This window comes from Juglans regia, chromosome 15, assembly GCF_001411555.2.
Source record: "Juglans regia cultivar Chandler chromosome 15, Walnut 2.0, whole genome shotgun sequence".
Classification (NCBI taxonomy): Eukaryota; Viridiplantae; Streptophyta; class Magnoliopsida; order Fagales; family Juglandaceae; genus Juglans; species Juglans regia.
The window spans coordinates 20,022,209-20,032,882 of record NC_049915.1 but is presented as its reverse complement, the minus strand read 5'-3'; the positions used below and the strand labels follow the sequence as shown (position 1 = coordinate 20,032,882).

The 10,674-nt window shown below is 36.5% G+C and overlaps 3 protein-coding genes across 5 annotated transcripts; 1 reads left to right on the top strand and 2 right to left on the bottom strand.

Moving 5' to 3' along the window:
• Window positions 1–531: 531 nt before the first annotated feature.
• On the top strand, window positions 532–4,075 carry LOC109000689 (protein FAR1-RELATED SEQUENCE 5-like). The gene is made up of 8 exons (XM_035685833.1): window positions 532–591; window positions 818–907; window positions 991–1,080; window positions 1,165–1,254; window positions 1,336–1,425; window positions 1,513–1,603; window positions 1,707–3,805; window positions 3,899–4,075. The coding sequence occupies exons 1-8, from the start codon at window positions 532–534 to the stop codon at window positions 4,073–4,075; spliced, it is 2,787 nt and encodes a 928-aa protein (XP_035541726.1).
• Window positions 4,076–4,618: 543 nt separating this feature from the next.
• Window positions 4,619–7,572, bottom strand: LOC118344741 (eukaryotic translation initiation factor 6-2-like). 3 transcript variants are annotated; one of them, XM_035686110.1, is made up of 6 exons: window positions 7,510–7,572; window positions 7,246–7,342; window positions 7,067–7,152; window positions 6,271–6,315; window positions 5,046–5,219; window positions 4,619–4,952 (listed from the first exon to the last, which is right to left on the bottom strand). In XM_035686110.1, the coding sequence occupies exons 1-5, from the start codon at window positions 7,517–7,519 to the stop codon at window positions 5,092–5,094; spliced, it is 366 nt and encodes a 121-aa protein (XP_035542003.1). In that variant the 5' UTR covers window positions 7,520–7,572; the 3' UTR covers window positions 4,619–4,952; window positions 5,046–5,091. The 3 variants fall into 3 exon arrangements, with proteins under 3 accessions (XP_035542003.1, XP_035542002.1, XP_035542004.1); XM_035686109.1 differs by having other exon boundaries at window positions 5,046–5,164; XM_035686111.1 differs by lacking the exon at window positions 5,046–5,219.
• A 1,243-nt stretch (window positions 7,573–8,815) lies between these two features.
• LOC109001119 lies at window positions 8,816–9,884 on the bottom strand. Its single transcript, XM_035686083.1, has 3 exons — window positions 9,561–9,884; window positions 9,353–9,468; window positions 8,816–9,236 (listed from the first exon to the last, which is right to left on the bottom strand). The coding sequence occupies exons 1-3, from the start codon at window positions 9,696–9,698 to the stop codon at window positions 9,071–9,073; spliced, it is 420 nt and encodes a 139-aa protein (XP_035541976.1). The 5' UTR covers window positions 9,699–9,884; the 3' UTR covers window positions 8,816–9,070.
• Window positions 9,885–10,674: the final 790 nt, after the last annotated feature.

Sequence of the window (10,674 nt, the reverse complement as noted above, 5' to 3'; positions counted from 1 at the left end):
TGGTTTAAATGTGGTTCAAGTTTGAACCTTTTTTATGTCCCCTGCATGTTTTTGAATTGATTTTTTCTTATTAATTTTGTTTGTTCAATTTGAAGAATCCTTATTTGAGCTTATGTTATTATACTTGAGCTTTGGTGGGTTTGTTCTAGTGGAGGTCGATATTTAGTGTTTTATTAGTTGTTGGGTACACGACAACACTAGTCTACATGAGTTTTTGGTTTAAATGAAGTGATCATGTGGGCTTGTTTCCATAATCTTTTTCTTAAATCATAGATTTTTATGTCAAAACTTGGAAAAAGCAAATGATAAAGCAGATTTGTCTATGATATTTGCGTCGTTAGTGATGATATTCGAGGCTTAATGGAGATTCCTATGTGTACTTCATATCAAATGAGATACAAGTATTGTTTAACTGTCAACATTTTTTTAAGTGTACATGATTTAAATTTACTAGTGGTGAGATAATCAGTTTTAATATTTCCTGTTATCTGGGTTTCGAATACTTCATTATGACTCAGTTGAAATAGCATGATGGATAAAAAGAAAGATGAAAGGTCACCTAGGCCTTCTACATCGATCCCACAGGCACAGGTATGATACACATTGGTCATTTAGAAATGTCCATGTGTTTGATATTTCCAATTAGTTAATAAATTTTTATTTGTGTATTATAGGGATATTGCGGTCCAAGAAATTCGTATTACCCGCCATTTATATATACATACGCATGGAGTAGCCATGTAGATTTCCTTATAAGCTTTTTAAAAAAAATTGAGAACGTGCATTTGAGTTGTTCTAACCTCGTGCCTAATTACAGCATCCATCAATGCCACATTTTGGACCAACGATGCTCTATCCTCCGTCGAGTAATGCGGAGGAGTTGGGCCAAGTTCAAAATATTATGCTGGTAAATTTCTTTCAAACTTTCAAAATATATTTTTTTTCTTTCATGTATTATTTGGCTCGTTCTAACCCCGTATCAAAGTACAGCCCCCATCAATGCCACATTTTGGACCAACAATGCTCAACCCGTCGTCGAGTAATGCAGAGGAGTCGGGCCGAGTTCAAAATATTATGCTGGTAAATTTCTTTCGAACTTTCAAAATATTTTTTTTTTCCTTTCATGCATTATTTGGCTCGTTCTAACCTCGTGTCTAATTACAGCCCCCATCAATACCACATTTTGGACCAACGATGCTCTATCCTCCATCGAGTAATTCAGAGGAGTCGGCACGAGTTCAAAATATTATTCTGGTAAATTCCTTTCGAACTTTCAAAATATATTTCTTTTTTCTTTCATGCATTTGAGTCGTTCTAACCCGTATCAAATTACAGCCCCAATCAATACCACCGCTTGGACCAACGATGCTTAACCCTTCGTCGAGTAATGCGGAGGAGTCGGGCCGAGTTCAAAATATTATGCTGGTAAATTTTTTTCGAACTTTCAAAATATATATATTTTTTTTCTTTCATGCATTATTTGGCTTGTTCTAATCCCGTATCAAATTACAGCCTCCATCAATGCCACCTTTTGGACCAACGATGCTCAACCCTTCGTTGAGTAATGCGGAGGAGTCGAGCCGAGTTCAAAATATGAGTAATGGTATTACATTTTAACCCAATAAGTAAACATTTAGTGTATATATATATATATATATATATATATAATATAAATGGTAATCCAAATAATGCATTTTCATTTTCAGAAAATTCATCGGACGTATGTAAAGAGGGAGAGGCCGAGGGGACTAATGAAGTATCGAATGATGGAGTTGAGGAGCCAAAACCTGGTATGGAGTTTGCCACTGATAAAGAGCTTATGGCCTATTACAAGCGATATGCCAAGCAACAAGGTTTTGGTATTATAACACAAAGGACGAAGAGAGAAGCAGATGGGAGTGCCAAGTATCTGACAATAGGGTGTGCGCGGGGTGGCAAGTATCATCCTAGCCACAACAATATCTCGAGGCCAAGACCAACAACTAAAACTGATTGTAAGGCGAGGATAAATGCTCATTTGGTGAAGGGTGTATGGGTGATGACCACTGTTGAGATTGCCCATAATCATAGTACCGTCAGCCCCCAGAAGTCTAGGTTTTTTAGATCGCACAAATGTTTGGATGAATACAGTCAAAGGATGCTAGATTTGAATGACAGAGCAGGTATTCGAATGAATAAGAATTTCGGAGCACTTGTTGTTGATGCGGGGGGGTTTGAAAATCTTGATTTCCAAGAAAAAGACTGTCGAAATTTCATTGACAAAGCCAGACAGTTAAGGTTGGGTAAAGGAGGTGGTGAGGCACTTACTGACTACTTTAAGAGGATGAGGTTGATCAATGATGGCTTTGTTTCTGTTGTGGATGTGGATGAAGACTTGAGAATCAGAAATGTGTTCTGGGCTGACGCACGAAGTCGAGCAGCTTATGAGTATTTCGGAGATGTCATCACATTCGATACGACATACCTAACAAATAGATATAGTATGCCTTTTGCTCCCTTTGTTGGGGTCAACCATCATGGGCAGTCTATACTGTTAGGGGTTGGCTTGATTTCAAGCGAGGACACAGCTACTTTTGTGTGGTTGTTTCGCGCATGGTTGCAGTGCATGGATGATCGAGCTCCAAAAGCGATAATAACAGACCAAGACCGAGCAATGAAGTCCGCTATTGCATTGGTATTCCCAAACACTCGCCATAGATATTGTCTATGGCACATACTGCGAAAACTTCTCGAGAAATTGGGATCTCACTCCCAATTCAATAATGGGTTGAAGACTTCCATTCTTAGTTCCATATATGATTCACAGTCATGTGCAGAATTTGAGGAGAAGTGGGGGCAACTAATTCAGAAGTATGACCTTGGTGATAATGCATGGTTGCAAGGGTTGTATACGGAGAGGTCGTTCTGGGTACCAGCTTACTTAAGGGGGGTATTTTGGGCTGGCATGAGCACTACACAACGGTCTGAAAGTATGAATGCTTTCTTCGATGGATTTGTGCATTCTGGTACAACACTAAAAGAATTCGTAGATCAATTTGATAATGCTTTGAGGAAAAAGGTAGAGATCGAGACTACGGCTGATTTCATGTCCTGCAACCAAACTATCCCATGTGTATCTCCATTCCAGATTGAGAAGCAGTTTCAAGCGCTGTATACAAATGCTAAGTATAAAGAGGTCCAGAAAGAGTTGTTGGGGATGATGTGTAGTAATTGTCTATTTCTCAACAAGGAAGGTTGCATTTCCACATTCGATGTTTTGGATGAAATTACTATTGAGGATGACCATGTCAAAACCGTCAAGTACACCGTTTATTATAACGAGGAGGAGTGTGAACTGAAATGCACGTGTGCATTATTTGAGATGAAGGGGATCCTTTGTAGACATGTACTGAAAGTTTGTCAGATGAAGAAGATTCACAGTGTACCAGAGAAGTACGTCTTAGATCGATGGCGGAAGGACTTGAAAAGGAGATACACACTGGTCAAAAGTAGCTACGATGACATGTGGCAAAATGCAGACGCACGAAGGTATGAGCTTGTTGTGAAACGATGTCTAAAATTGGCAACCCGTGTATCCCAGCGTGATGACCATGTGAATGCATTCATGTGCCATTTGGATGATTTTGAGAATAACTTTAAGGGATTACCACTTGAATCTGGTTCAACTAAGGTCAGAGAAAACGTGGCAGTGGACAATGATAAGAAAATATTAAGCTCGCACGTTGTTCGAGGGAAAGGAAGGCCTCCATCGAAAAGGAAGGTTCCACCTGTGGAGAAGGCTGCGACCAAGCGAAGAAAGAAACAGGTAGTAAATTTTTTTTTCATATTAATTATATATTTATTGGACTGCATGCATTATCCATTCTAATAGATGTGCATTTTTTTGTTTGAAATTTAGATTTGCAGGAAAATATTTGATGATGAATCACAACATGGTGAGGTATCGGAAGCTCAAGCTAGTGCTAAAGTGGATCAACTTGGTTCTAATGTTGATGATATTCTTGTTGAAATACAATGTAGTACAGTTACACAACCAACACCATTGGGCACCGATGAGGTTGCGGTTGTGCCTTAATAATTTGTTGTATTATTTATTATTGTGATGAGAATGTTGTTGCGACGATGTAGTTATGTTTATTTTGGGTGTTGTGATGAAATATGGTGGGTTTTGTGGTCATTTGTAAAGAATGTAAATATGGTGGATGGGTTGGTAAAGAATGTATATGGATTTTGTAAAGAATGTCTATGGATTTTGTAAATAATGTTTTTGGGGCAAATTTGTTCTACTTTATGAAAATTTGGACAGATTTGTGATGCTTATTAACACTGGATGGATGTTTTTTTTCCCTGTTTAGGTTATAAAATTAGACAGATTCTTATCACTGGACACATTTTTTCCCCTGCTTAGGTTATTATCACTGGACAGATTCTTATCACTGGACAGATTTTAATCACTGGACACATTTTTTCCCCTGCTTAGGTTATGAAATTGGACAGATTCTTATCACTAGACACATTTTTTTCACTGTACATAATTTTTTTCCACTAAAATGTATAATACCAGTATCACATATACAAAAAGTGAACATCCATTAACATAAGCAAATTGTTCCATAATTACAAAATATTTATAGAAAATTCTGCAATTACAATAATGGTCGATACATCTATCATCCAAACAAACCAAAAACTATTACAATAGAACAAATCCAATACAGACACAATAATATACGACCACATCTATTCTCTACGACCCGCCTTCGAACTTCCTCCTCTTGGATGTTCAAATCATTCTCTCTTTGTATTAGTTTATCTTCTTTTCTCAACACCTCATACTCGCGCAACAGTAAATCATCCTCTCTATGTCGGACTGCATTCTCTCTTGTTATAAATTTCTCCTCTATCAGCTGAAGTATATCGATCCATATGAAGAATTGACAACTTGATTCTCCCTGCATACAATGCAAGAATTTCAAACATTAAAATTTGACAACTGTGTTGTAATTCGCAATTATTTACAGAAGAATAATAATAAATGTACAAACCATTTTATACTTCGAGCAAGCATAAAATTTTCTTCTTGGGTTGTTGTTAGTTTGGGAGGTCTTTAGTATTGCTTTCAAACCATACCAACAAGTTGGTGCTTCCATTTGAAATGCATCCACTATAAATGATAATGATTGACTTGATGTCATAGCTGAAATAAATGGCAATCTTTGCTGAAGAAAATAAAAATAGCTACTGAAATTAGCCCAAAACAGGATAGCAGCAAAGGTATCGAAACATAGAAGGTCACATGATTGTACTAATTTTCTGCTACATGTTCCAACAAATGAATGACAACAAAAGCTTGGTGTCCCTAGCTTTCAGTACATGCCTTGTTAATCTTGTAGTTTAGTGCTTTTTCTATTTGGTGTGTTGTACTTGAAAACAGTTTCTTTTGCATCATTGGGTAGGGTGGTGATGTGATCTGGCTTTTGCAAATTCTTAGGTGATATCAATATTCCTTTGATTGCTGTCATGGTGTTATCTTATGGATGGTGTCTACTTTTCTTCACCACTTTTTGAGACTTTGTGAAAAAATCAATTAATTAAAGCTTTAATACTACAGATCCCCCCCCCCTTCTCCCATCAGCTGATACTGCATTGATTGAACAACTTCATAGCGTCTTATTTAATTCTATTGGTCTCCATTAAACTGAGCTTTTTTCAGTTGACAGAAGGCCAATAACATTTCCTCCACAAAACTTAAGCTCATCTAACAAATCTTCAAGTCAATCAAGAAGTGTCAGCTTTTATGGCACACAAGAATTAGAAAACCATCAAATGAATGTCTGTAACATAATTCAGTAAAAACACAATTGAGAAAAATTAACACTGTTTATATGAGCTTATTTTAAGCACTAAGAAACTTGAGTTCAAGTTGCAGCTTCAAGTGCCACGCAAAAAAAAAAAAAAAAAAACTTTTTATTACTAATAAAAAGAAATAATTCGGTTATTATAAGGCAGAAGCTAAAAAGGTTGGTGACAACCAGTTCACAAGCATAATAGCCCTTAAGATATGCAAAATTCTAGTAAGCTGGAAAAATGGCAAAACTTGCATGAAATTCTATGGGGCAGAGGACCAGGATAAAAGAAGGAATTCACTGACTACAAGAGGAAAAGAGAAGCAAGAGAAACATATAAATACAGGAACAACTCCAAGTTATAAGACTTACTGATATGTGCATAACATTATTTTCTGTCAGAAAGATTAAAAAGATTACAAACCTTGGTCAATGGTGGTGTGGGGCAAGAGAAGCCCATTTTTATTTCCTGCAAGAGAACACAGCTTTTTATTTATTTATCAATATATAAGAATTTTATTGATGATGACAGGCAAGAGAACACAACAGCAAAGCTAAGTAATTCAGGTTTCCAAGTGGAAGCAATTATCTACCTATCTAACTATCTATCTGTTTTATGGATTAAGTACAAAACAGTCCTGGGATTTTAAAAGTTATCTTTTTGGTCCTCAAGTCACAAATTTTATCAGTTCACTCCTTGAGTTTATAATTGTAAAAACCAAGAAAATTTTGAAAAACAAAAAGTGGCCAGCGTTGGTCAAAAGGACACCCATGGCAACTTATTTTTCAATTTTTGAACTCAATTTTAAAATTTAGCTTTATAAAGTTTATTTGCAGTTTTGTTTTGTTTTTTTTGTTTTGTTTTTTGTTTTTAACTTTTAAAATAATTTTATGTTCTCTGCATGTGTTTATTTTCTAAATTATGTTTATTTTTTATTATGTTTTTGGCATGTGGCACACCACATTAGATTCCACTAAATTATTTAACAACAACCTAGCAGATTGTTCTTATAGAAAAAAATACAAACCCAAGAACCAAATGATAAAGTTGGAAATCAAAGGAGAAAAAAAAATATAATCTGGTCAAATTCAGTTACTTTTTTTGTATTAAATCCTTTTTTGTACAACAGCAATATGATGTAGTGAAAAAAATGGGATAAAATCAAGAATACAATGTATTGTATAAAAAAGTGAGTCAGTTGAAAGAGGGATACTAGTACCTGCACAAAAGCGTCCAATAATGCGAGTGCTGCCAATGGAGGTCTTAACCACAGGGATTGTATCTGCTAACTCAGTCTCAAATGCACTTCAATGGCAAACGCAACCGTATCAGTTTAAGTTTAGAAAGCAAAACAATTGGAAACAAAGATTAAAAAAAAAAGATAGAGAGTACAGAAACCTGTAGAAATTCTCAAAACCACCAATAGCAACCAAACAGTAGGCGTTGGTGAGCTTAGAAAATACACCCATATCGCATGAGTTCTCAAACTGTAGCCCTGTAATTATGTATTTATGTATTCAATTCAACTCATTCTCTCTCTGATTGCAATAAGTAAATAAAATACTATGTTTCCAAAATATTTTAACCATTAAATAAATACTAAGATGAAAAGTTCATATTTTGTTATCTATGAATAATAGAAAGAAGCAGAGAAATACTTACTGGTCGCCATAATGAAATCTCAAAACTTACTCCTAAAGACTTTATTCGCAATCAGAACCTAAGAAATAAGAAAACTGTGTAGGATCAATGAACATAGAAACTCAGTTAATCAATATATAAACATAGACGCAGCCTTAGCTGCAAAGTTGTGGAATAGTCTCTTTGTCGAAGCTTGTTTTGGCTTTTGGGTTCTTCTAAAAAGAATATTTTTTTGCAGGTTAATAGAATTAACGTAGCAATTGGGGATTTAATACTATTTCGACTCCAAGTTCCAATTCTTCAATATCTTACATTGAATCAGCGGAAGAGACCAACGAAATGTCGAAATCAACGTCAAAGTGGTGTTGGCAGGAGGGAAGGGGGAAGGGGCGGCTAGGGTTAGAGGAGGATAAGCTTAAAACCCTCGGGGCCCTCAGAGCAACTCACGAATTCACTATGGTCTGTCTCCCTTCTTTGCTATTAGGAGCATTCCAATGATTAGAATATGGAAAATGGGGGAGGAAGGGAAAGGCCTCAACTTTTCCAGCGTGCGAAGTGCGAACCTTGTCTGAGAGGAAAGTGAGAAACCGTGATGTGGCGAGCAAACAGGGTTCGCCACGTCACGGTGTGTGGTGTTGAAAAAATGAACCGGCCTAAGAATAGATTTTTCCTTTAAATATATGCACTCGGCATGAAGCAGTGAAAACGACAATTTTGTATACATTGATATTCTATAAATTGTGTACATTGATATTCAACTTTTTTAATAATAGCGATTTGGACAATCTTTAAACCAATAATACAATCTAATCTAATCATCATTAATCTAATCTAATCTAATCTCAATGGTTTTGATTATTCTTCCCGATGACTCAGCCTAATCGACTGCCTTATTTCTCTGTCCTTTTGATATCATGCCTCCTAGAAAGCTCCTCATGTCATTTTTAAATGTGTTACTCCATTGTTGTAGGAAAAGTTGGTTGCCGAGTGGAGACCAGAACATGTTGGGGGTCTTAGATGTGTTTTAATTCAGTAAATCCTATTGCGGTCATAAGAAACCGCTTGACCTCATTTGTTTTCACAGATGAGATGAGATAAAATGAGATGAGTTGAGATTAAAATTAAAAGTTGAATAAAATATTATTAGAATATAAATTTTTTAATATTATTTTTATTTTAAGATTTGAAAAAATTGAATTGTTTATTTTATTTTGTGTAAGAATTTAAAAATATTACAATGATTAGATGAGATGAAATGATATAAGTTGAGAAGAATTGTGAAAACAAATCAGACCTTATCTAATTGGTTTTATGTCTTATATATACAGCTGAAGGATTTTGTTTAATATTTTGAGCTAAAGATTATAATTTTAAATTTACATTAGATTGAACAATACCCATATTCATACACAGAATAACAAGGGCTAAATTAGATTTTGAGTTTTCCATTTCCAATCTCAACCCAATGGAGCATTTTCTTTGCCTAATAATTAATTGGGTGTTCAACATAAGTAGTTGGATTAATCTGGAAGCAGCTCAATTTGGTAGCAAAGTTCCTATATAGCCATGGCAAACAAGCATCTCACATGCAAACAGCGCAGTTGTTTTGGTCGGAGGACTTCCAGCTCAACTTCATCCAACTGAACCTCTCTGGGCCGCTCTGTTTCGACCCCAACGCCTCTTTCTGTAACTCTCCAAGCACCATGGATTTACGCTCCACAAAACTCGAGATCTTTTCAGTGTTACTCCTAATTTATCCAACAACAGAAAAAGATAAATATATTTATAAATAATGATGAAAATTAGAATCAGAACAGGTAGGTTGATGGAGCCTAAAGCACAGAGCAGCGAAATATGTCCTAACCTTTTGGTTTCAGATTTTCTATGTGCTGTCAACCTCTCATCTAATCTCTCCTTGGCTTCTCTAGCTGCTCCACTCAGTTCCTCATCATTGCATGACTTGTATAATAGACTTCTTTTCTGTTGTTGTGTAATATACTTGTACATTAGTGACATAAAAAAGGACAGAGATCAGAAATGAACATGTCTAAGACTAAAAGAAGAGTACCCACCAAAGAAGAGGAAGAGGAAGAAGTGTGATGGTTTTCATGGCTGATTGTGTATAAGCAGAGAGACGATGAACGTCTGGTGCTGCCATGGATCATCCGTCTTCTTCGGGCACATTCCACTCCAGGAAGCATTCCAGCCATATTTCAGTGCGTCCTTCAGGCAGGCCCAAAGTCACAGAAACAAGCAAGTACCCGAAATAAACGAAAAAGGTGAAAATTTTAATTGAACACACCAACTGTATTAATGTGTCTGTAATAGAAGGAGAAAATTAAGGAATAGACGAACAATATTATGTGGTCGTTTTGGGTTTCGTAGTGCCTGGTCAATCTAGAGTATGTTTTATCAGATACTAAAAATTAGAAAAGGAAGTGGAAAGGAAGGAGGCAAGGAAGCTTCAATGAAGCTCGCCAAGCGTACGCGGTACGACCAACACATCATTTTAGTTGACCAGGCACTGGTCTCTGGGAACAGCTAAAACAGAAAAAAAAACAAAAAAACAAAAAAAGAAAGCTATAGTCGGCCGTCGTCAACCAAATCCTCCTTCTCATATTAAATATTGCTCTTAATTTGTTTTTCCTTCTTCGTAAAAGGGTGTAAGGAAATGTTTGGTGCTTTTTTGGAATTGCTGGGTAGATAGATCAGATTCTGGCATGGCTTGTTACTTCGCGGTGATATGGAGTAATCGACCTGCTCCTACGCACCATCGGGCACCACAACATGTTGAGAATAAAGAAGGACATAATGGACATAACCATTCCATTGTTTAGGGGATATGCCGCCTTGTCTTTCTATCGATACACAGTTGACTATGCTGATCATGAACGCTACTGGCGTGGGAGCAATCCTGGTCAAAAAAGACTAATGGATAGCAAGAGGGCGTTTATGCACTGATGGTGGAGCCTTACGGGTAAGGCCCAACCCAATCTGGTTAGATGTGTGGGGGCAAAGAGCTTGTAGAACCCCTTTCCATTCTTCCTTCCCGGCCTTCTCCCTCCCCATTCTCCAATAGATAAGCCCCGCCTTCCTATGAGGTCGTTTCTGATAAGGAAGGAAACAAAATAATCTCAATTTTATGATAGTTCCAATTTGGTAATTGATGGAGCACTCTTTTCAGAA